The 27,159-nt window shown below is 40.1% G+C and overlaps 1 protein-coding gene across 1 annotated transcript in view; it reads right to left on the bottom strand.

Moving 5' to 3' along the window:
* Positions 1 to 5,319: 5,319 nt before the first annotated feature.
* TLCD4 (TLC domain containing 4) overlaps positions 5,320 to 27,159 on the bottom strand; it is a 38,531-nt gene continuing 16,691 nt past the window's right edge. Inside the window, exons 3-6 of the mRNA XM_065409440.1 lie at positions 24,060 to 24,118; positions 22,679 to 22,773; positions 13,023 to 13,096; positions 5,320 to 5,635 (exon numbers count right to left, since the gene is read on the bottom strand). Coding sequence (XP_065265512.1) covers positions 5,320 to 5,635; positions 13,023 to 13,096; positions 22,679 to 22,773; positions 24,060 to 24,118 — 544 coding nt within the window. The remainder of the gene's footprint in view (positions 5,636 to 13,022; positions 13,097 to 22,678; positions 22,774 to 24,059; positions 24,119 to 27,159) is intronic.

Below are 27,159 nucleotides of genomic sequence, written 5' to 3'. Positions count from 1 at the left end.
TTCTGTATTGTAATAGAAATCAATATATTTGAAAATGTAGAAAAGCATCCAAAAATAATTTAATAAATTTCAATTGGTATTCTACTGTTTAACAATGCGATTAATTGCGATGAATTTTTTTGAGTTAATCACGTGAGTTAACTGCGATTAATCAACAGCCCTACTTGTAACACATTTTGCATCGGGTCATAAATCTGAAATTCCTCCCATTCCTTTATTAAGAGCAACAAACATGGAGCCAGAAACATACCAGGCTCTGGGGCTACTTATGTCTCTTCTGTTTCTGCTGCCAGTTCTGCAGCAGGCTCCGCCCTTGGGGGGATCATCAGACAGCTCCTTTGAGCATGGACCCAGCATGTGCTGCAGCTGCTCCAGTGGCAGAACCTCTTTGGAAACCAGTGTGAGCACAAGTCACTTCACTAGCTGGATCTGGTGCCTGCTGGTTCCTCTCTAGTATAGGAGTAATTCAGGGGTCAGAAGGTCACCATCCCGGCTGACCAGGCTGTTGTGAACTGCTGTTGGCTCAGTGCTTGGTGCAATATCCAACACCCCGTCAAACTTCTCATAAAAGAGGCAGGATGTTGGGGAGTTCCCAAAGGTGTGGTTTTCAACCCTGGCTTTCCAATAGTCTTGAGCTACTTAATCCACTCCCAGCACTGGTCACCAGTCTGGTGAATCCCCCACGCTGCCAATTCATCTGCAGTTTTGTAGTGAAGAGAAACTTCTTGCTTGCCTCACACCAGAGATTAACCAATATCTGACTGTGGTCCTGTCACCAGGGAACAACGTGTTTGGCAATGGACTTCTTATTGGTGGCCATAGCTAGTGCAGGAGACGGTTCACTCTGCAGCTCAGCAGTCAGAATACAATGTAAAACACTGAGCAGCTGTACTTGAACGTGGGGGGTTGCTTCCATTTCCTGGGAGTCAACTGGCTAGTTTTGAGATAGAAAAAACAAGGAACACTGGCCCATGGGACTGTGTGATAGAATTGGCAGACTATCAGGACATGAGTCTGGGGGACCGAGGCCCAAGCTGCATCCACAATACAAAATGATGCACTGTGGACTAGTGGGACTTGGGTTTGGATGAACCCCTCTTGCTGGATCCTAGGGTCTAAGTCCAGGGGCTTACTGGCCTTAGTCAGCTTTGTGTGTAGACAGAAGTGGGGTTAGAGCTCAAGCCTGAGTCTGAGCCCAGGCTTGCATTGCACTGTAGATATACCCTCAGTGTTATGTCCTCTACAGCACTGAGTACCAAGTATTTAATAAGGGGAAGTGCCATGGTATCCTCTCTTAATATCTCAGCCAGTAGAGTTTGCTGAATGCAAAGATGGCAGCAGAAAGGTGAACAATAAGCTGTGCTTTGCAATAGGCTGTTCAGGTTACTACCTCTCAGCTCAAAGAGGGAATCACTGACTTCTTTTTACCTCCTAGGATGGCAAAATCCTAAGGGGAAAAAATCTAGTCCCAAATGAATGTCTGCACATCTGCACACACACTTTCAGAACTGCCACCCCAGACACATACACCCACCAAAACCTCCTGCAACTCCTCCTCCCCCTGCCTGGGAAAAAACCAAACCAAAAAACTCCACGCTGCTCACCACGGACCTATAGAATTTTGCAAGACTAAGGTGCATATGTGTATTAGATATTAATCATAAGTTCTTTAAAAGACAGATGCTTGTAATCGCAAATTCTAGCAACAATTCTACTTTGAATAAAGGGGACAATTTAATCTGTCCAGTTTTAGACTGATATTTCAGATAGAGAAATGTAACTACTAAACTATGAGCGTAGCAGAGGAACAAACAGCAACTGGTGTCAGTATTATATAATATGCTGCATCATATATAATCTTAGTGGCCTGTGAAGGAGCCCTAAAAATAAAGGATAGTTGTATTCCGTCCATCACATATGTGCAGTCTGCATATTTCTGTCCTTGCCCAACACATTGGCATTCATGATCATTTTAAAATGATTCTAGCACACAACTGCTGTGTGGTTATAGTATAAACTTGTAACACCAAATAAAATAAATCAGAACTTAATTCAAACCAAATGGACATAGCAAATATGGTTGGATATATTTGCTGATCTTCTATAACAATGTAATTGAATCATAGAGGATAAAAGCTATTAGGACCAAATGGATTAGTAGGTCATCTAGCCCATTCCTCTTCCACTGTAGATTGTTCCCCACACTTTATTTTCTAGGACTTTGTCCAATCTAATTTTAATATAATTTTCATATTTTTATGATAAACCTGACTCTCTTAGTCACTATCTATGATTTATGTATAATAGAGAATAAAGGGAATAGACCATTTTAAAGTTTATAGCTCTAGTGAAGACTGTACATTGGAAATTAGGAATTTAACTTACTGTATGTAGGATTCAAATGCCATTAAAGATGAATGCTTAAAAAAGGATGGACTTCCAGTGCAGTTTTCATGAAGTCCTTACTTGCTGTAAAATCATTTTCCTTATGAAAAAATGTTTCATCCTACCATATTTTATTTTCAGAATTCGTAAACATCATACTTCTATGTTCAAGGTGTATTTTCACCAAAGTGCTTGAGTCTACTAAATTACTGATTTTGAAACTGGCTAAGAGAACCAAAATGTAAACATAAGTTATTACAAATGTGCATACTTAGTTACTGAATCAGAGCACACACAAAAAATCTCTTTCACTAGTTACCTAGTTACCATCTTAAACACTAATACAATAGAACTGCCTTTGTGTGCATATTGAATGTTGTGCAGGATGTGTTTAATTAAATCACTATTTTAAAAAGTATCTGAAACTACATGTTGATAAAAAGGTTTTCCTTAATAAAAAATGTAATGGAGGTCAATTGACTGATAATATGAATTTATTGGTACCGAAGACAAGGCACTGTGCTAATTCAAGAATGACAATTAAAGAAAACAAAAGACTCACTTCAGTTACTATGCTTTCTAGGACTGAACAACTCATCTAACATAATAAGGCAACAGGACTGCCAAGAATATAGTGTAAGGAACAGAATGCATTAGCAATCTTTGCCTCCCACCCGTTGAAAAATAGAGATAGTACTGAAAAAAATTACTGTTAGTTAAATAATGTAACTACACCTGTAAAAGTGAGTATTAAATCAGCCCATATAATGCTCTACTGTACTCTTCAAAGAGGAGAACTGAGCTGCTTTAGCCACAACTGACTTGGCTATACTGCAAGACAATGCAAAAGACCTTTGCTAGCAGTTTGTGGAGTCTTCTTGGTGACCTAAGGAGACATAACCCTGATTTACACGACAAACTTATGTCAGTATTACTGCAGCACTCAGGAGTGTGGAAAATCCACACCCCGAGCGATGTAGTTATACCGACCTAGCCTCCAGTGTTGATAGTGCTATGTCAACAGGAAGGCTTCTCCTATTGATATAGCTACTACCTCTTGGGGAGGTTGAGTACCTCTGCCAACAGGAGAAGCTGTTCCATCGCTGTAGGCAGTCTTCACTAAGTGCTACAGCAAAGCTGTAAGTGTAGACAAGCCCTCAGTAAATCTTCAAGGGACAGCTAGTTCCTGGAAATTTTTTGTTTGTTTTACAGCTCTCCCTTCTAGCCCACACTAACTAATAGCCAGACACCTGCATTTGTTTAGAGGAAAGAAGATTTTACTTTGAGGGGTGTTGCTAAAGAGAACAGCACAAAAACGTATCCCAACAGGGTAAGAATTTGATAAATGTTAAGAAACAAAAACAAAAGAAGTTGCTTGAGTAGTTTGCTACAATGTTTTTATGTAATAGCACCACACTAGTGTGTGAAAAAGCAGTTTCAGCAGCACATACTAGCAGATGGTGTCACAAACCGCAAGTGATGACAAATCAAGTGAAGAAAGCATTGTTCCAACAAACAACAAAACAAAAAACAAAACCACCACAAACACACCTAGCCACTCCACAACAGTTATATGGGAGAAAACAAATCTCTCAGGTTGGCATCTCTTTCACATTCTGATCTTTCCACATGCTCTAATTTCCCCCATCTCCCACAGACATCACTGGAAGTTCTATGCTTGAAGAGAAAGCAGAATATCTGCCAAGGACTATGTGGATCCAAAAACAGAATGTTGTCCCTGATGATGTTAGCTGCTTCTGTGACCCACTCTATAGGTCTTCTCAACAGTTTTGAAGAGAATAAAGGAAACTATTCTCTGTTGGGTCCACTGATAAGTCTTCTTGCTTACAAGATGGGCTTTCTTTGGCCAGCACCTCAAATTTCCAGCCATATGAATAACAAGAAAAATATGACAAATACATATTTATATAAGCATTTGAGCACAATATGAGCATTTTCATACTAAGAAGATGGCTCTGGAGGGGAGAGGGTTACTGTGACATAGCCACATATACAAAAGTATTTAGTCTCCTATATTTAAGTTGTTTACACCCTAGAAGTCTCTTGGTTAAATAATAATAATACATTTAGAAGCAGAGTTGCAATACTTTTCAAAAGTAGTAGCAGCAGCAGCCTTCACAGGGAGAGAGCACTATAATAAGAATGAGTTTGTTTCCACACACTGTTTACCATGTTAACTTGTGACAGAATTCTGATCAGATTTAACAGTAATACTACTAGAAGTACATTAGCACAGCAGCACAGTCATCCCTCCACATAAAAGATTTTTCAAAAGATAAAACAATACATTATACCAGTATCTGTAAAACTGTTTCATAAATCCCCCAAAAGATTGTGTCCATGCATATAAGGCAGCAGAAAGTCAGTAAAATATTTCATAGCATCAAAGCTAAATTCTTAGCCTTTGTTGCAAAAAAATAAGTTGTCAAGGATGAAATCTTGATTGTTAACACCAAATACTAATAAGAGAAAGCACAGAAACATGGCAGGAAATTTGCCATATCTGCATAAAACTTACAACAAAAGATCCTAACATTCACAGGCTTTAAAAAACACATTGAGAAACCTGAGTGAAAATATTTTAGGAACATACTGATAGAAGACCACCAACTAATCAGTCTGTTCCTTTTTAAGTTCATTTGTCAGTTAAGTGCTTAGAACAGACAGCTAGACTCATTTGTATGAACCTATACATACGGTATGTCATATGCCATTGTTTCCCATTCCATAGAGTGGGATTGTCTTTAAATGAAGTGACCCTGGGCATGCAGGCAGTGTGGCAAGAGAAAGGTTAAGATCAATAAAGAGGCAATACCTTGTTTCCTTAGAGGAGCATTTTGTGGCAAAAGTGTGCATTGTTTCAATGAACCCAAATGATCTTTATAGAGAAGTTCAGTTTTACATATATGATTTCTAGTCAGATTTTCCATTCTTACGTATTTTGACTTCCTTTTGTCCAATGAGACAAATAACTTTGTAGCATCCCTTTGTAATTTTGACCATCCACATCAAGTTCATCACATCCAAGACAACACTAGAGATAATCCAGGCGCTTTGGGCTGCAACTCCTACTCTGTGGAAAGCCTCTGTTCCAAACACAGAAATGACGTCGGCATAATAAACAGGCATGACTACAATCCTCACCATGAAGAACACAATCGTCATCAGCACCCCATTGATGATGTTGGCTTTTGAAGATTTGGGGTACCCCAGCACTTCAAAGAACCACCTGCAAGAGAGAAGTGTTCACAAAACCAAACAAGTTTCAGATTTTTCAAATCCCTTCTTATGACCAGTCACTATTCATCAACTTATCCCCAAGCCCTCCCAATCTAAAATTCTGCCTTGTATTATCACTTCATCTAAAATCTCTCTAGGCCTGTTAATTATCTTGGTGCAAAGCATTGTGTAATCTCCATTACTACATAAAAAAGTTTCATAACAATATTTTAAGGAACAGCATGTACAATAATCTCCTAATTTGAATTGTAAACTAATATGTAATAAGTGTACATGTTAGTTGCTATTACTGTAGTGTAGAGGAGTGGTTTTCAGCCTTTTTTCATTTGTGGACCCCTAAAAAATGTCAAATGGAGGCTTTGGAAATCTTAGACAATCTGTGGACCCCCAGAGGTCTGCGGACCACAGGCTGAAAACCACTGCTGTAGAGCATAGATAATTTGTTTTGTAAATTAACTTTAAAATAACTACTGTGAAATAATTTATTTTTCGTTCTTTGAACATTTTAATTTGCACTGCCCGATGAGAAACTGCTATTCAGTTTTTTTTTAGAAGTGAAACTGAGCTGAGAAATGTAGCTCCAAACTTCCTCAAAATTATAGATTAAGGCCCCTACTAAATTCACAGTCCATTTTGGTCAATTTCATGGTCATGGGATTTTAAAAATTGTAAATTTCATTATTTCAGATATTTAAATCTGAAATTTCACAATGTTGTAACTGTAGGGATCCTGACCTAAAAGAGAGCTTTAGAGCAGGGGTCACAAGGTTATTGTAGGAGGGTTGCAGTATTGCCACCATTACTTCTGCGCTGCTGGTGGTGGCGGCAATGCCTTCAGAGCTGGTCAGCTGGAGAGTGATGACTGCTGGCCAGGAGCCAGCTCTGAAGGAAGCACTGCCACCAGTAGCAGCATAGAAGTAAGCATGGCATGGTATGGTATTGCCACCCTTACTTCTGTGCTGCTGCCTTCAGAGCTGGGTCCTCGGCCAGCAGCCTCTACACTCCAGCCGCCCAGTTCTCAAGACAGCACCACAGAAGTAAGGGTGGCAATACTATGACTCCCCCCTACAATAACCTTGCAACCACCCTGCACCCCCTTTTGGATCTGGACCCCCAGTTTGAAAAACGCTGGTCTCCCCTGTGAAATCTGTATAGTATAGGGTAAAAGAACACAAAAGACCAGATTTCATAGGGCAGACCAGATTGCATGGTCCGTGACAAGTTTTTCATGGCCGTAAATTTGGTAGGGCCTAATTTTAGGGAAAGAAAGAAGTTTGGAATGGTGTTGTAGGTAGGACCCCCATCTGTTATTTCACATTTGCTGGATTTGGGCTTTTGTGATTGGTGCCTTGTTACTGTCCTAATAAGATCCTTAGAGATCAGTCTGGTCCCAAGCCAAAACCTCAGCTCTAAACATTACAAGTTGCATTGCATTATTATGTTAATGCTTAGCTGTATGAAAAATGTCAGTGTGCAGGAGTAATTTTGAGTAGGTTTTCTATATTTTGATGCCCTACTAGAGAGGTGTAACTATTACATATAGTCTATTGCCTGGCAAGTAGAACCTGTGGGTTGGTTTCTTAAGGAAGTATTTGCATTATTGTATGTTCCTCTCTTTCCCTTCATTCACCCAATAAAATCACCCCATTGAAGATTTGTATAGCAGTGACAGGTCAGAGAAAGGACAGAGAGGACCAAACCATAGAAAACAGCTTAACTGCTGAACCTCTGAAGGCATAATCAGCTAAAACTATTGACCATTAAGCAACAGGTGTAATGATTGTTAGAACTTTCACTTTGTAAAACTAATAGTATAGCCTGTTACAAATTTATTACTAAGGGGCACAGCCATATTGACAGATACTTGTGATATGACTGAACATTATAGATCCCTAGTAAGATAATCAAAATCAAATATTTTCTTAGATATGCATCAAGATGATGATTAGGTACTGTGCTGTGCCAGCATATTAATTTATAAATGCTTTTTAAATAAATGAAAAAATGGTAATAGAACAACTGCTCACAACCAAAGTCAGAACGACAATTTATGGTTTGCCCGTCACTGACTAAATCAATGCTGAAATTAAACTTGCCTTGTATATGGACATGCCCAAATCAGAAACCAGTATAGAATCACAGAATAGCAGGGTTGGAAGGGACCTCAGGAGGTCATCTAGTCCAACCCCCTGCTCAAAGCAGGACCAATCCCCAGACAGATTTTTACCCCAGTTCCCTACATGGCCCCCTCAAGGATTGAGCTCATAACCCTGGGTTTAGCAGGCTAATGCTCAAACCACTGAGCTATCCCTCCCGTCAAAGAACAAAAAGGAGATGCAAGATAATGATTTAAGAAAAAGTAAAACCTCTATTTACTGTTATAACAATTGTGCAGTTTATTTGTAATTTTTTAAAAAGTGAATGTAATGCTTGTGAAAGTGCTGGATTATTAGACAGTGCTGGAGAACTAACTATAGAACAGATATAGCACAGACAGCGTCAGGGCAGTTCATACTGCCCTCAATATTCTACTTATGTGCTTAAAGCTGAGAAGAGTGACCATCACTAGGGAAGAGGGAGGTTCAATCTCTAGGTCCATTCAGATCTTTGTCTTTATGCCGACATGGCCAACAAGGAAGCAAATTGTGATAGTGGTTTTTGTGAAGTGAGCAGAGTAGTGCTCTGCTAGACTGTGGTTTAAACCTTTAAATTTTAGGCAGACAATTCAATTCTATAGCTCAGCTATTTCAAACAATGTAGGTTCTGTCAGATGGGTTAAAAAAAAAGCATACATCTTTCAAAGAGCAGAAATCTGCTCTATAAGAGCAAGACTTTGGTGTCCTGTACTATACATTTTTTTTTTTGCATTAAGTTAGTCATTAGGAATACTGAACAAACTCTTTTCAGTAGTATTCATATTTACAGATCTCCAGAAATAGTTTCATTTGAGTCATAAATTTACTTTCTCAAAATACAAATTATAGAGGTATATTATACCAATATTTTTCTAATTGCAAGATGGAGATGAGAGGAGGCAAGACTGACACTAAAATCCAGAACAATGGTCTGATTTTTCTTCTATAGTTTTATCGTTCTAAATTTTATCTTTAAATTTTCTTCTAAAAATTGAAATTATTGTAAATAAAGAGGATGAAAATATTTCACTTGCCAAGTACGTTATTTCATAACATTACATGCTACCATTAATTGGGCTACAAGATTATTAGTTACAGTTTTCCTTTAGGGTTGTATTATCTATACATTCAACTCTGGCACTTTCAAACTGACAAGCTAAACAAAACAAATTTCTTATGTTCTTTTAAAATTAAAATAAGGATATGGTAAGGTACAAATAGTTTAAAGAGACTTTCATATGTTACAAAGAGAATTCTCAGTTGAACTAAGTTGACCTGTGTTTTATATACCTTCTGGTGAGAATTTAAGCCAAATCATGAGAGTGATAATTGAGTTGTTTATATAAGTCAATGGAATTCTGAGATTAAAATGCGATTGTATATTATAACTGCAGCTTGGTGTTATTTTTGTTAATACTATTGTAGAGTACAAACAACAAAAAGACATATAATATAAACTAATCTTTCTGAACAATTTACATTACTTACTGTCTCCGAGGTCTGGTTCTCCTCAAATTTAATTAAAGTTATATATATGAATTTATGGAACAATAACTCCCTTAATGTAATAGACTTTATCACCATCTTCTGCAGAGATTCCGGTTTGTCTGATAAAATAATAATTCTGGGTATTTGAGGACACTTGGCCTCAGTCAAGGAACTTTTAAAGAAACATTTAAAGTAAATTATCTATCTTTAATGATATGATATGTTGTGATGCTTCATATCACAACCTAAAAAAAAGTATTGGTACAGATACCACTGAAAGATCGGGGTGAAATCCTAGCCCCGTTGAAGTTAATGTGAGTTTTCCCATTGACTTCAATGGGGGTAGAATTTCATCCCAGGGAGGTAATACCTGTTTATATAACCTTGATAAGACCACAACTGGATCTTTTTCCTCTGGACTCCTCAGTACAGAAGTAATATTGATAGATTAAAGCAGGAATCACCACCTGGCAGTTTCTGAACAAATCAAAAGTAGCCTTTATAATCTAACCCCTTCTCCCTAACTTAAAAGCTGAACTTGCCAACCCAATGTTTGAGGCAGACCCTGACATGGCACCTTCTCATAGAACTACTAGAGGCTATGCAGCATACTATACTCTACTGCAGGGGTTCTCAAACTTCATTGCACCGCAACCCTCTTCTGACAACAAAAAATTACTACACAACACCAGGAGGGGGGACTGAAGCCAGAGCCCAGCTGAGTCCCACTGCCCCAGGGGGGCGAGACAAAGACAAAGCCTGAGCCCCACCGCCCCAGGTTAGGAAGGGGTCAAAGCCGAAGCCCAAAAGCTTCAGCCCCTGCCAGGGGGCCTGTAACCTGAGGCCCTCGCCCCCCCGCCCCCCGGCCTGAATCCCCAGGGCTTTGGCCCCGAACCCCTGCAAATCTAAGCCAGCCCTGGCAACCCCATTAAAATGGGATTGTGACCCACTTTGAGGTCCCAACCCACAGTTTAAGAACTGCTGCTCTACTGCATGCCAGAGCACTTGAGGATTGTGAAGGAGAAGCATAGCACAGATGTCTAGCAACAACACAGCTGAAAGCTATTCAGAATATCGAAGTAGAATGAGGCAAGGACTCCTTAACCTCCAATAAAACATCTGCCCTAACCTTTCTGCATCTTTCTTCCTTATGGCTTCCAATATACTTTATCTCCCCTGACCCAGTCTTCCCTTTTCCCACTCTAACTATGGCTCTTGCAATTGCCACTGAAGACATTTGACCTCTGTATTGCTCATCCCGGAAACATAGCTCAAATTAGAACACAACACTTGGGGAGATTAAAGAAATTGGATACATAAGGCTTGTGAAAGAAGGAACATCAGATCTACTGTATTTCTGAGTACCAAAAGAGTTAGAAGAGAGGGGATGAATTATTCAAGGTGATTAAAAAGAAAGATGATAAGAGTTAGCACCCTGAAATTTGAAGAAACAAGAGTAAATTTGATTTTACCAATACGCATTTTTGCTAGTCTACTGGGTTGTGGAATAATTTAATCAAGGATGGGAAGACATTGCTGGATTTGTTTAAGGGGGGGAAAATGCAGTCTTAAAGACAGCATGCAGGAATTGTTCTGCATTATTTGATTAAGGCCTGGTCCACACTAACCCCCCACTTCAAACTAAGATACACAACTACAGCTACGTTAATAACGTAGCTGAAGTCGAAGTACCTTAGTTCGAACTTACCGCGGGTCCAGACGCGGCAGGCAGGCTCCCCCGTCGACTCCGCGTACTCCTCTCGCAGAGCAGGAGTACCGGCGTCGACGGCGAGCACTTCCGGGATCGATCTCAGAAGATCGATTGCTTACCGCCGGACCCGGAGGTAAGTATAGATGTACCCTAAGATAGTTCTGATTTTTCTAAAATTTTCTTAATAGGAAACATGGCTACAGGAGAGACTTCCTTACCTCTTTCTGATGGTTTTTGTGCTCTGAGATCACCCATAATAAATACTAAATATTTATGTAAACTATGCTGTCCCCCATCACTCTCTCCAGAGTTTTCCACCAAGATGTGTGAGGTAGGTAGCAAGCCCCTTTAGAGATGTAGAACTGGTTACCCCAAACTACTATATCACACTACACTTAAGGAAAGAGTGTGAAAGCTCTGTTTCGAGGTATTTCTAAGTTTAGCCACAGTATGGCCTTACTTAGATGTTTTAATATTTTATCTATTATAGTTTTTGTGTGTTTTTTCCCATCATTTCTGCAATGTACACAAGTATTTCCATGGGGAAGGAGGAGAGAAAGAAGGAGTGAACTAGATAACCTAAGGTGTCCTTTTTAGGGTTGAGAGTCCATGAATCTTTAAATTACAGGTTTTCACAGCTTTGCAACTTGTAAAGGTATGTCAGACACTCACATGCAGTATTATAAAATATAGACCTCAAGTAATCTAGAACAATGATGAAGGTGTCTAAATATCAGAGAAGTGAAATTCTGGAACAGCCTTCCAAGGGGAGCAGTGGGGGCAAAAAACTTAACTGGCTTCAAGACTGAACTTGCTAAGGGTATGGAGGGGATGGTATGAGACTACCTAAAATGGCATGTAGCTGATGTGCAACTGCTAGCAGCAAATATCTCTAACAGCCACTGATGGGACACTAAGGCTTTGTCTTCACTACCCGCCGATCCGGCGGGTAGCAATCGGTCTATCGGGGATCGACTTACCGCGTCTAGTGAAGACGCGGTAAAAATCAATCCCTGATCGCTCTGCCGTCGACTCCGGAAATCCACCTCGGCAGGAGGCGGCAGCGGAGGCGGCGGCAGCGCGGCAGCGGTCGACTTTCCCGCGTCCTCACCGCTAGGTAAGCCGACCTAAAATACGCAACTTCAGCTACGGTATTCACGTAGCTGAAGTTGCGTATCTTAGGTCGGACCCCCGCTGCAGTGTAGACCTAGCCTAAATGGGGAGGACTCTGAGTTACTATAGAGAATTCTTTCCCAGGTGTCTGGCTGGTGGGTCTTGCCCACATATTCAGGGTCTAACTGATCACCATTTTTGGGGTCAGGAAAAAATTTGCCCCTGGGGTCAGATTGCCGGAGACCGTGGGGGTATTTTTATTCCTTCCTCTGCAGCATAGGGCACGGGTCACTTGCAGGTTTAAATTAGAGTAAATGGTGGATTCTCTGTAACTTGAAGTCTTTAAATCATGATTTGAGGACTTCAGTAATTCAGCCAGAGGTTATGAGTCTATTACAGGAATGGGTGGGTGAGGTTCTGTGGTCTGCAATGAGCTGGAGGTCAGACTAGATGATCACGATGGTCCCTTCTGGCCTTAAAGTCTATGAATCTATAATACAAGTCCACAATTTCACTCAATGACAAAGCTACCTGGAACCTCTTCTTGTGTTCATGATGCTGTTAGAAACCCATAATGGAAATGAAAACTTGTATTACATACTTTTTTATCTAATAACCTATTTATACCCATCTAACTTATACACTTCTGCATATTCTTTTGTTCAAAAGATTTATGCCAGCTTCATGTTGCATACAGAATACCATTTACCATAAGGAGAAACTCCTCTGGAATGCACTGGAACATAATTCTAGGAGTACAATAGCCCAACATTTTCATAGCAAGCAAGCTTTTTCCAGTTTATAAATTTGGTTATGTTGAAGTGTGACTACAGAAAATGAATCAAATTTCTATTTGTTATTTACAGTTAAATTCAGTTATCTAACAAGGCAAGACACAAGTTAAAGTAAAATAATTAACAACCACCTACCGCTGATTCACAAAAGGAGTAGAGAACTCTGCAAGCAGACGAAAGTTACCAAAATATGCCAACATTCCTTCACCCTATATAGCAAGATAAATATTAAAAAGAAGAATCAGGGATGTAAACTTTAGTCATAAATTTAATCTGAAGAACGCATTGACCATTTCCATTTTGTTAAAGCTTCCCAGCATTTGTAAAATTGTATAGGATCTCAAATACTTTACCAAAACTGAAAGTGTCAAGTAAATGTAATAAATTTCGTAACCCTCTTTATAAAACTTTAAAGTAAATCATTTATAACATCTAATACTGCTGCCCTTTGAATTTTTTTTAGTGATAAATTAAGAAAGCAGGGAAATATGCAATGTGTCTTGTGACTCCAAGTCATTGACCAAGTATTCAAAATACTTATAGTTATTTGTGGAAGATTAAACAGATGCAGAAAGTTGGCTAACAAATGATGGCACTCCCTAATCAACATAAAAATAGTGATAAGTTATGATAAATTAAAATGGATATATTTTACAGTGACTATCTAAAATGATTCAAGAATATTTTGAATTTCTCATGTTTTAAATAAATCCAGCAGAACCATACTAAACTCACAGAAAATGAGCACTCGTTTTAGTAAGTTAGTTAGTTTGCCAAAACAGAGACTGAAGGCCAGATCCTTGCTCCTGTTCCAACTTTTTTGCAGTGCTCCATCACACAGCTCTACTCTAATCTTGTTGCAGCCCCCAGCAAAGGGGATGGGTTGGAGGAAGGGCATGTGGCTAGAATCTTGCTGTCCTCTGGTAATCTGCAGCTGGCAGAATGGCACCAAAGCACAGCTGCACAATTAAACTGAGCATTTTGTAAACTGTCAAATTACCCAGTACAACTTTGGATTGAGGTTTCCATTTATAACCAAATCTTCCACTCGTGATCATCTGCGCTGGTTTTTTCTGTCTACAGAGGAGTAAAGATATATTCTTCATCTCTATTACTTTTTGGCAGCATCATACGCTCCTAAGAGCAGCAATTAAATAATGTTTGTGGGAGAAGCAGTTTATGAGGCTGAATTCTACACTGGAACCCATCAAAAAGGCAGCATTCATCAACACTTGCCAAACAGCAGAATGTGAGGTGCCACTGTTTTTCCCCTATACTTGGAAAGAGGGAATAACTGCTGGCAAATATTGACTTCTTAATGATGACCACTGTATTGCTGTAGGAGTTCTATTAGTGTGCTCAGCATGTATAAAAAACAGAAAAATTGTACATCCAGTGATCTTACATTTTAAGGACCAAATTCTGCCATAAGATATATGTGCACAACTTCCACTGAAGTAAATGGGAATTTTATGCACATATCTGAGGGCAGAATTTGAACCTGGATTCAGTGATGACAATGATTTTTTTTATACCAAGATCACTGTCAGAAATCCTATTATTTACCTCTTAAATCTCTGGAAATTGTTTTGTCATTGCAACTAAAGGAAGACAGTAAAAATTAAATATTTGGCATTCTTTGCATATATGACTGACCCTGCAAGGGATAATATTGTTGAGTTTCTCTAATCTGGTCCCAGAGTTCCATGATTCTACTGATACATCTATTATCTTCAGCTAGAAACAGAGTTTCATCTTCTCTGATCCAGGTAATAGGAATCCTGAGACTAAATCCAAACTAAAGATTTGGACATGCAGATGAATTAATAACAGGCACATGGAATGATTTCAAGTGACAGTGAGCAACTTTATTTAACATGGGGGGGAAAGCATTATATGCCACCCCCTACTCTCACATACCAGGCATTTAATTGGGTCCAGTACAGGGTTACAGGATTCCTACCATAAAACCAATAACTGAGGGTACTTTTGTTTCTGAATCTTCTTTATCAGCCCCTGCCCCTTCCCACCCCCCACCCATAGAAGGTGTAAAAGTTACCAAGGGAGGACTTCCGTCAGGGCTGGCTCTAGGTTTTTTGCCGCCCCAAGCAGAAAATTTTTTGGCTGCCCCTCCACCCCAGCCCTGGGCTCTCACCCCCTAGCCTCCTGCCACCTCAGTCCTGGGCTCTCTCTTCCCCCCCCCCACCCGCACCCCCTGCTGCCCCAGCCCTGGGCTCCCCCCCACCAGTGCTGACTCCACCCGCTCCCCCCCTCGCCTCCAGCCAGTCCGGGTCTGGCAGGGTCGGGGTAAGCAGCGGGGCTCCCGGGCCGCGCCTCAGCCCAGGGTCCCTCCAGCCAGGGCTCCTGCCTCCAGGACCGGCCGGGACCCGGGAGGGCAGAGCCGGGGGACCGCCCCGGCAGGGGGCTGAGGAGCCGGGGCAGGGCAGTCCCAGAGGGAGCGGAGTCCCAGAGAGCGGGATGCTGGCCCCACACGGCAGCGCCGCGCCCTCTATGGCCCCGCTGCTGCTGCTGCTTCTGGACGCCCTGCTGCAGTCCCTGGGTGGCTCGGGCCGCTTCCCCCAGCCCCGGCTGCGGCGCTGGGGGGCGGCAGCCCTGCGGCACCCGCAGGTGGCTCCAAGTGCCCCACGGGGCGGCCCCCAGCCCAAGTGTCCCCTGCTCGGAGCCTGCCCGGCCCAGCCACAAGGTGCGGGTGCTGCTCCCCTGCGGCGCGAACCGCAGCGGCCCCAGGGCGCCCCCTGCACACCACGCGCTGCTGCTGCCAGGGCCGGCTCTAGGCTTTTGCTGTTGGAAGCAAAAAAAAAAAAAAAAAAATGGCCAGAATGCTGCCCTTGAAAATGTGCCGCCCCAAGCAGGTGCTTGGTTTGCTGGTGCCTAGAGCCGGCCCTGCTCCTTGGTCAATATTGTCTGCGAATCTAAGGTTATGCATTATCCTAAAACGTAACATGACTCCTCCTGTTTCATCTTTCAGTACTACACTAATTACGGCTTCCAGTACCAAGTTGAACAAAACTGATTATGGTGTGTATCCTTGCCTCACTCCTACGGTTGTCCTGATCCACTCTGCTTCATGTCTACTCTTACTGCACTCATCAACTTGCTGTAGAAGTTTCTTTGAGATGCCATATATTGTCATAAGTTGCCATAACTGTTTCTGCCAAGTGCTGTCAAAAGCCTGTTTTGAAGTCTATACAGGTGTTGTAACAGGTTTGGTTGTGTTCTATGTACCTCTCCTATATCTATCTTATCATAAATAACAGATCTACTGTACATTGTTCTGATCTAAATCTGGCCTGTTCCTTTTCAAGTGCCATTTCCACACACCTCTTTGATCTCTGCAACGTCCGTGCATCAAGACTTCTTGTCTCCCCTTTTTCCCATAGGCAAACGGATCACCAGTGAAATCCCGGATCTCATTTACCTCTGGGAACTGGTCCCTTGTAGCTCTATCTGTACTGGACACTGGCTGCAAGTTGCAAAAAGCTAAAACAGTCTTCCTTTCCTCATATTAAACTTGCTAAATCTTAATTCTTATAACCTAACTGTGCGTCCATGATGCTGTGAGGAAGGCAAAAAAATCCACCACACTTTTGCCAAGTAGGTCCAATGGGAAAAATTCCTTCCTGATCCAAAAGCAGGCAGTTAAGTCAGACTTGCAGCATCCTAAAAACACAGCTGTTATGCTACAACTACGAGGAGCGAGTGCATCAAGACTTCTTGTCTCCCCTTTTTCCCATAGGCAAACGGATCACCAGTGAAATCCCGGATCTCATTTACCTCTGGGAACTGGTCCCTTGTAGCTCTATCTGTACTGGACACTGGCTGCAAGTTGCAAAAAGCTAAAACAGTCTTCCTTTCCTCATATTAAACTTGCTAAATCTTAATTCTTATAACCTAACTGTGCGTCCATGATGCTGTGAGGAAGGCAAAAAAATCCACCACACTTTTGCCAAGTAGGTCCAATGGGAAAAATTCCTTCCTGATCCAAAAGCAGGCAGTTAAGTCAGACTTGCAGCATCCTAAAAACACAGCTGTTATGCTACAACTACGAGGAGCGAGTGCAGGGCAACTAGCTGGAACAAGAGGCTTTTGAAAACCCTGGGGGGAAGTCTCAATAAGTGGGGGTGAGAGAGAGCACTGTGAGTACCAACTGGTTAGCCCATTCCCCCATCCCAAGCCAATGGGAAGGCTGCGGTCTCTCCCACACCCCCATTCCCACAATGTATGAATTCTTGCGTCCACCTCTCCTTCCGCACCTCCTGCTAGGACTGTGTACATCAGGGTGGGGCATTAATAGTCAAGTGTATTAGTCATGTCAAACTTTAATTTTATTATAAACAAAAAAGACAACCTCAGCTTTTGTTTACATATAGCCTCCCCCTGATGTTTACAGGAAGAAGGTAACAAGTAAACGCTTGCTGATATATTTGTATTACTGTATACTAGTTGCTCTCTCCATATTTACTTACGAGGAATACCATCAGCTTGAGGGGGGGGAAAAGTAATTTCTCTGAAAATTTTTTACTTATTGCGTGGGATTTTCAAATGTGCCTAACTGATTTAGGAACACCATTCCCACTGGAAGTCAATGGGATTTGTGGTCATCTACGCACTTAGAAAAACTAACTGAAATCAGTTACTCTTATGTATTACTTTTAACTATAGTGGGTAGGATTTTCTATTTCCCTTCAGTTTAATTTGTGTATTCAAACAGCACTTTGTGTATAGTCAATCCCGCTGTTCACCCAGTAAAGTCAATTTTTTCCTTGCTAAAGGCACCCTTATCAACAGGAAAGAAGAAAAGTGTCTACATAACATTTAAAAAATATTAAAATTACATTTTCTGGGACATTTTATTTAAAGGATTCCATACCAAAATCTGGAACATTTAAAATTAGCCTATGTCAAAAAGTTGACAGTGTCTCTTTAATAAATACTTAACACACAACAATTTACATCTTCAAAGCACTGTACCACCAACGTTAAATATTAACATAAAGTAAGTGTCAGGTATTAAAGAGACACCAACATAAATTAAAGTAGGATTAATTTCAGAAGTCTGCCAAAATAGGGCAGTGTTCCATTAACAATGAAAAGTGCTGTTGGGCTAAAATATGAAAAAAGTAAAGTGGGACAAAAAGTTTTAATCCCTTTTATTAACATCACAATTGGATTTTTTTATACAGTAAAAAAGAAAAAACACTGGATATATATACACTACACTTAGAGATCACAGACTTGTGGAAATGCATTGGAAATATAATAAAAAGTGGAAAATAACATGCAATAGCTTTTGGCTGTTTTGTCTTCTTCCTATGTGCAGCAAGCTACAGCTAAAAGTTATGATCTACTTTTGGACAGAGAGTGATTTATTTTAAATATTTTCCTGCAGCTGTACATGTCACCTAAATAATTTGTATCAAATATCTGGTTTTACAAAAATTAAGAATTTTAATTCATCTCATTAAACCAATGATTCCCAAATCATATCCCAATCACAATCAAAACAGAGACTGCACTTAATCCCTTTTCTGGTTCCTTCAGTCTCTCGCACTTTCCATCTGTTTGTTCCTCTTTTGTTTAGTCCCCGTCCCCCATCCCCCCACTCTCAGTCTCTCCTTCTAGTGTCTTTGGAGTGTCAGGAGACAGAGGCTACTCATTTGCAAGAGTAGTTGGAGCACCTTTCCATTGCAAAAAGTCACACTACTGGGGAGTATATGCCTGGGAACAAGCAGCCCCCAAACCATCTAGAAAGCAATGAATGAAACTCTATTCATAGACCTAAAATGTCTAGTGCAAAAATCCACATAATTTTTCATTCCTTTCACCAAATTCAGAACATTGGGTAAGGACTTCAAAGAAGTAGGATCTGCAGAAGCCATATACTGTCAATTCTCCATCATTTTGCCTTTATATATCCCCTCTTGTATCTTAATTCCTAGGTTTCAAAATCACTTGTTGCACCTACGCCGTGATTTCAAGGTCTACTAGATGCAACAAGTCTGGATCAGGTAAAAATGTGGCTATCCTTTTGAGACAGAAGATCCAAAGATATTAGAAGAAGAAGAATGGCTCCAATGCTATTGCTAGGAAATCATATTTCCCCCCCCCCCCCGAAAAAACAACCCCAAACTGTAGTGATCATTGAAAAGTCAACAGATATTTTATATTTAAAACTGCCATTAACTTAAAAAAAATTTAGTAGTTCTGAACTTCTGTGGATGATTAAAGTCAAATGTCCAGTTACAAATTTACAACTTAAAATATTAAACTGACACCAGTTTTATATCTAGTATTTAGGTATATACCTAGTAATTAGGTATACATAAATAAACATGGAGAGAACAGTACACAGCAATAACAATGAAGTGCAGCTGCAATCTCCCACCCCATCCTCATTATAACCATTGTCTACACTTTTAGGCAGTAATAAGCCTATGATAAAATGAAACTCACTGTTACTCATGATTTGGAAGATTAAAATGTGCATGCATCCTTGTATGTTATGTGGATTTCTTCCAAAGTGTGCTGAAGTACTTCATTTTAAACAGATATTTGTTCCAAACTTTATGATGGGCAGTGATGCCTAGTGGATAGAACACTAGACTGGCACTCTGGAGACTTGGGTTCTACTTCTGGCTCTGCCACTAGCCTACGGGGTGACCTTGAGCAAGTCACTTTGCCGCTCTGTGCCTCAGTTCCCCCATCTGTAAAATGGGGGAAATGATACTTACCTCTTCTGTGATCTACAGATCAAGCGCTACCCAAGAGTTAAGTATGAAATACAAGAGCATCAATGTTTCATTCATTCATTTTATCAAATTACAATATATTCTTGACATAAAATTAGAGTCTTTCATAAGAAGGTATGCAAAAGGACAATGCTGGTACAGACTAGCAAACAGTTTAGAAACTTCAAAAAACACAGTACAATATGAAAAAAAGGCAATTGAGGTTTATTTCAAGTCCTAAATTAAAATTTTAGAAGGTCTCTTTGAAACAAACAATAGTAAGGAAGTTTCAGCGTTCATACTGACATTTCATATAAATAATCACAGCATTTTTTATGTAATACTTCAGCTGGGCACATGTATAGCATGTTGGTGACTGTATTGGGATAGATTAGATGGCTACATAGAATAGTTATTTTTTTAATACACTACATTCAGTATACTCGAAAGCTGAACTTTAAAAAAATGTTTTAAAAATCCCAGTTGCTGTTGTAAAAGAGTTACATATTTATAAATATATAGCATTTTGATTAGCACCGGAGAATCTCAATAAGAGTTGTTATTTTACTGCTATTCCCCAGCAGGAAGTTTATGACCAAAATAAAGTTTTAATGAGCAGGCAGATGCTAAACACAAACTGCGAGCTTTAGTGAAACTGTTATTATTTGGTAGGAGAATTGTAAATATATAAGCATCGTCGTTCATATTTAAACAACAAAACCATTAGAATTTACCTTGACAAAAGGTGTTGTGAGAATTTGTTATTTATAAAAGCACTTTGAAGGTAAGTGCACTGTCAGTGATAATATCTGGCAGAGTCAAACCTCTCTTGTGCATGCAAGTGATGAGTAGTACATTCTGAGTTACCAGCTATGGACTTGATCCCGATCCCATTGAAGTCAGGGTCAAAACTCCTACAAAGGGAGGAGGTGTTAGATCAGACAGCAAGCTGATAGTTTCCTGAGATTTTTAAATTACATTTAATAATTGTAAAGCTGTGCAAAATACAAGATGAAATAAAAATTATTACAAGGCTTTTGAATAGTAGGTTGTTTTTACAGGCAATATGTGCTGTAATACCTAGATAAATAGTGCTGTTTAAGTGCAGATTTTCAGCATTCACTCTGAATTTTGCAGCTTTTGTTGATGTAAGCAGCCATATATTCTTGCTGCAGCTATATCCTTAAAATATTATATATGTTTAAACTAAAGACATTAAATTATAGACCCTTCCCCCGCCAAGGAACAGGAAATAAACTCTCATGTATTAGATATCACTTGATAGCTCAAGTTAGCTCCCCCACAGCCATTATGTAGTACTGCATAAAAATGTATTGAAATAATTTGTAAAAAGCACACAATTAACAAAATAGTCATTAGGTCATTGGAATTATTCAGACTTTTTTTTTGCAAACTATGCCGTATATGTAGAAAAAATCCTTTTGAAAATTCGTCTTAATTGGTGACATTCATGGAAAGTTTTCTTAAGATTTAAAAAAAAATTCTAAAAAAAATCTGATTGTATTAAGATCCCGATTCAGCAAGATACTTAAGCACATCAAAGCAACTACCCATGAGTTTAAAGTTAAGCATGTTCTTAAGTGTTTTGCTGACTCAGAGTCTAAGTCACCTAACATGGTGACAGGTTTCAGAGTGGTAGCCGTGTTAGTCTGTATCAGCACAAACAACGAGGAGTCCTTGTGGCACCTTAGAGACTACCTTATGCCCAAATAAATTTGTTAGTCTCTGACTGATTATCACTGACAGAGCACTTACCTTCAAAGTGCTTTTATAAATAACAAATTCTCACAACACCTTTTGTCAAGGTAAATTCTAATGGTTTTGTTTAAGTCACCTAAGTGTCACGTTTTAAACTGAAGACATTTGAGTTTTGGGAGTGGGAGGGTGAGAGACATTGAAATGTTCTTCTTAAGCTACAGCATTTTAACACTGAGCATATTTTTGTACTGACAAGCAATAAAATCGTAGAGAAAGTATCTTTATATTAGAAATGAAGCTGTAGTCTTAACTTTGTAAAAACAGTCTAAAAGGCATATACAGTAATTTAATCTGTGAAAGAGAAAAAATGTTCAGTTTAAAACACATACTGGGTCAATTAACTCAAACCTTTATCTGGTGGCCAAAAAATAACACTGAGAAATACTTTATAGGATGAGTCACTGTAACTTAATTTACTAAAATTGCAAATATGGATAGAAAAACACCACCAAGAACAACGTATGCTACCATTATGTAGCTCAATACATCTCTAATATTAGTCTATTGATTTTTAAACAACTTACATAATAAACCCTATTTCAGAAGCCAAATTGGGATCAACCTCCTTGAGCTACTGAAGCCAGCATTAGAATCCATCAGCTTTGGAGTTTTAGAGGCACTCTCATTACTTCCCAGTTTCACAGTTTAGCTAAATCCATGCTGTTTGATTTACTGTTTAGAGATGAAGAGACACATATAATAGAATTCTGGACATGAATGCACAAGCCTCCAGTGAAAGTCTAATTAATGGATTTTAGGATATCAGATTATTATGCCCTTGTAATCTATGTGGGATTTAAGGTCTTAAAGTAAGTGTGCCTGTGTGTATTTAGGAATGCCTATGCAGCTGCTGGGAGTGTACTTCCCAGTGTGGATAGGCAAACACTAGCTCCGCTCAGGCCAGTGTCCTAAAAATAGCTGTGTTTCCGCAGCAGCATGGGCTAGCCACACAAGTCCGTCCCCATGAGGAGAAGGGTCACGCAGGTTTGTACTTGATGCCTAGCCCGAGCCACCATAGACACACTGCTATTTTTAATACGCTAGCTCAAGTATAGCTAGCGCATGTATGTCCAGCCAGGCTGGGAAGCACACTCCCAGCTGCAGTGTAGACATACCCTTACTTGTATGTAGAAATACAAAAACTGGAGTTTCTTGGGGCAACACTGTTGAGACACTACAAACAGCCTAAATTCAGAGCAGTGACGTTCACCCTTAGTCACTATCTTGTCTGCTTGTTAGGATATTGAAAAATATGGCACTCACCAGTACAAAGTAGTAGGCATACAGAGCTGCCAAGTGATGAATTACAAAAAATTTATCACCAATTGCCTTCCAGTAGTAAGTAATAAGAAACAAATCTGTAAGAGAAAAAAAACATTAAATTATTACAACATAAGCTACCTAAGGACTATAATATTTCTCTTTAAAGCTTTCAGTATTACTGCAATCTAAAAGGAAAAACCTTTTTGGTTATCTGAGCTATGCATATATTTTTAATGGCAAATGGTGTCCAACTCAACCCACAAAAAGAAAAACAAATCTGAATTGTCTTTGAATTCAGCATTTCTAAGCTCAAGACTTCTGTATCCCTTCCCCTACCCCCCGGCTCCACAGATGGACATTAAATGTGAAAGGAAAAATTAGGCCTAAGCACTGGTTAAAATATTTTAGCTCTTCCAAAAATGTTCATAAATCTTTATATTTCCTACATGAAGGGAGCAGCCTGGCCACAGCTTTAGCAGGAGGTACACTGTGAGTAAGGATAGATCCAGGGACCTCCCCCCCCCCCCCCAGTTCTAGGTCCTGGTCTGGAAGATGACTCATGAGCCCACAATAATTCTATCAAGAACCCCAGAGAGAAAGGGGCTTGAGGACTCTGCCAAAATATGACTGGGTCCACTATGGGAATGGTGGAGCAGCAGATGTTATTAGCAGGGCAGGGACCCCTAATGCTAAAAACATTAGCTCTTTGATTTGTTGAGCCCTTTGATTTGTTGGCTTCATTTAGTCATAATCCACCAGTGATCACAAAAGATAAATAACCTGACACAGGTTGTCATTAAGAACAAATAATTGAGTGAAAGAGAGCACAATTGTATGTAAGGATGACAGCCACACCAGATAAAATTATTAAAAATATTTTCAACCTCTTTCACATCGGATCAGACTCTGGCTTAAAATGTGTAGGAAGACAAGGACAATGGGGAGAGGAGTAAGTATGGAGCTGTTTCCCCCAGCTTTGTTGGGATTGCTAAAAACCTGCCTCTTGCACTCTATGGGCACAGGGGAGACTGAGGACATTAAAGCTGCCAGCAGCAGTAAACATCCCAAAAGGGGTTGGGGTCACAACTCCCACCCCTTCTGAATTGGCTGGAGGACCAGAGCTGAGGATTGAAGGGTGTTCACTGGACCATCTTAAAGCATGCAGTAGTAGCCACACTACTGTTGGGTGTTCCTTCAGCACCCAATAAGGCAGTATTTCCATCTCTCTCCTCCACTAGCAGGTTGCCTCCAGGCATTGTACTGCCCACAAACACAGCAGTAGCTTTAAAAACTACACTGGACCCTATATTGTTTATAGAAGCTCATCACATCCTCAGAATAAAATTTAGATGTATCTATGATATAGACAACGTATAATTACCAGAAATGAGGTAGCCTGTGGTAATAGCAATATTCAGTTTCACAATTGAAGGGTCACCCCTGTAAACATAAAAAATGATGTACAGTTCCAGCCTTTATAATAAAAAGTTAAATTTGCATAGGACATACAAACATCACAAACCATTCCCCTCCTGCCGGGCCACTCATGCTTGACCCAGCCATGTAGCATCATGGAAATTTGGGTGAGGGGAGAGGAGAAGTTGCTAATTAGGAAGACTGATTCCAAAGACAGAACACATCTGCTGCCCCAGGGAGGCCAGCAGCAAGGATCACCTCATGCCTTGGGCAGCTGGCAAGGGAATGGAGCTGAAACTCCGTAAGTCCCCTGGCATACTGAGGCATAATAAGGTCAGCTAATAAAGAGTGCTTGTCAGCACCTTTGCTGACATTATTAAACACGCCCTTTTATGTCTCCTATCCTGCCCTAATTTTTAAAAACTTAGTTTGGGATGATAAGTACCAGTTGAGTGAGAGAGATTTTTTTTTAAATCACAATCATGGGATACCATGTTGACAGCTAGAGTGCAGGGGAAAATGAAAGTTACTCTTCTGTAACCAAGCTATTTAAGAGGACCTCAGCACATTCTTACTCTTGGGATGTGCTGAAATTGTAGCTTGGACTGATGGAACCTTCTAACAGCAGTGCCCACCGGTGCACTCTTGTGCCCCCTGCACCTCTCCTCATGGCTCCTCAAAGGGCAAAGCCATAATAGCGTACGTGGTGTGCTAACCCTCTCAGTTCTTTCTACCACCTCAAGTCCAAAGTTGTAATTAGGACTCAGAGAAAGAGGGAAAGGTGGGAAGTGAGTGTCATTATGCAGAATCCATCTCCAAGAGCTCTGGTTACAGGTGAATAACCTTCATTTGTTGTTTGAATGGCCTATGCACATTCCCACTCTTAGGAGTCTGGCAAGCAGTATTCTTCACTCTGTACAGTGATACAAGGAGGTCTCATTAAAAAGAGATTGTAACACTGCTTTACCAAATTGAGCTAGATGCCACATGTAAGGAATGTTTTATGAAGTATGAATTGAGACTAAGTAAAAACTGTACAGATGCAGCTTTGTTCTCACAGAGTGCACTCTAAGCTCTTTTGGAAAATGTGTATTTAACATACTCTTCAATACAGAGTCCAACCCATGTAGAAAAGTGTTGGGATGTGACTGCCCAAACTTTACTCTTTCCCCATAAGAGACAAACAGTCCAGGCAATTTTCTGCTATTCATATAGAAGGCTAATGTTCTGTTAGCATCCAAGGTATGGAGCTTACCTAAAGAAAGCTAAGAATGTAGCCTTGGAAAAAATACTGGCAAGTTTATGGATTGATGGAGATGATAGATGTTCATTAAACCCTTCAGAATCTTTTTAATATATCATGACTAAATACGGTATTTTGTTCAATTAAGCTATAGTGAGCAGACATGGCTGCGAGATGTACTTTTACCAATGATATGGAGAGTCCCAAGCATTTCAGATTAAGGAGATACTCCTGTATGGATTTAATAGGAACTGAATTTAGGTTTATTGTTAGTTGCCAACAAAGAGAACCTTTTCCACTTATGTTTGTAAAAGTTGATGCTTTCTGGAGTTTAACAGAATTCCTGTGCTTTTTACTCAGAACAGAACTATTCTATATCTGTTGAAATACTATTCTGCCAAATGGAGGCCTAGATGGCAAATCTGACCTCTCTGCTGGGCCCGGAGGCTGGAATTCCAGGGAGAGACAGATAAACTGTTTATGATAGTTACAGTAGATCCCACAACCGCTATTGTCTCACACAGGCCAAAGTAACTTTAGCTTTCTCTTGTTCAAATATTCATGAGAACTCTGAATTAGAAGAATTTGGGGCTGAGGGGACACAGAGGAGGAAACCTACTCCCTAGTCTACAAGAAATGCATCAGAGATGGACTGGTTGTCCACTCCTGCTCTGGAGCAATACCTCGAACATTTAGAGTTATGTCTTGTTGCAAATAGGTCCATCTCCAGGTACTCCCATGGGGAAGGGATGTCATTCTCTCTAGAGTTCCCAAGTGACCACCTGTGCTGATCATGAAAGTCTCTGCTCAACTAATCTGCCAGTATGTTGTTCTTGTCTGCAAAGTGAGGAGCTATATGATAAATTTGGTGCGCCATGCACCATTCCCACTGAGCTTCAGCCTCTTTATACAGCTGGTTGGAACATGCTCTCTCTGCTTATTCATGTAAAACATTGCTGTAATGTCAGTAATTACACCTCTACCCCGGTATAACGCTGTCCTCGGGAGCCAAAAAATCTTACCGCGTTATATGTGAAACCGCGTTATATCGAACTTGCTTTGATCCACCGGAGTGCGCAGCCCCCCTTCCCCCCCAGTGCACTGCTTTACCGCTTTATATCCAAATTCGTGTTATAGCGGGTCACGTTATATCAGGGTAGAGGTGTATTTTGGAATGGAAATTTTTCTCTCAAAAATTCCAGATACCGTGAATTGTCAAATTCTTGTAAAGAGACCTCCAGCAATTTGGAAGGGTCAGAGGTGACTACAGCTGACTGAGCTGGGGAGTTGAATACAACTTTTTTTAAGACAGTGTGATGTTAAGTCCACCATATGAAGGATAGGAACATTGGGCAGGTCATTTCATTAACATACAGTCTTGCTAGCTAATACTGAAGAGGTCTTATCTTTAGATCTGCATGTAGAGTTACGCATGTTTCAGAATCCATAGGGCTCATCAGCTTGAGGAAGACCATCACTGTTTGCCATGGTTTCTCCTGTAGTATTTCCAAGTACCTTTCTTCTGGGACAAAAAACTCTCCTCTGTTGTACTTCCTTAAAGTAAAGGCAAGAGTCAGCTTCTGATTTTAGTAGCCTCTTAGCTCACTTGGTCAGATTAAAGGAAAGGCATTTCTTCTTAATTTTTCATTGAATTATTAAAGTAATTCTTGTGTTAACCTTACAAGTTGATTTAATTACTCATTGTAGTAATTGACAAGCCAGATAAACTGAATCATTGATCTACTGATTAAATTTTGATAGAATTTTGATAGTAACCTTGATTTGATCATTGCATTGTTTTACATTTGATTAGGGAAATTAG

The sequence above is a fragment of the Emys orbicularis genome, chromosome 8 (genome assembly GCF_028017835.1).
Source record: "Emys orbicularis isolate rEmyOrb1 chromosome 8, rEmyOrb1.hap1, whole genome shotgun sequence".
Lineage (NCBI taxonomy): Eukaryota > Metazoa > Chordata > Testudines > Emydidae > Emys > Emys orbicularis.
The sequence above is the reverse complement of the archived record's forward strand: the minus strand, read 5'-3'. Positions and strand labels throughout refer to the sequence as shown.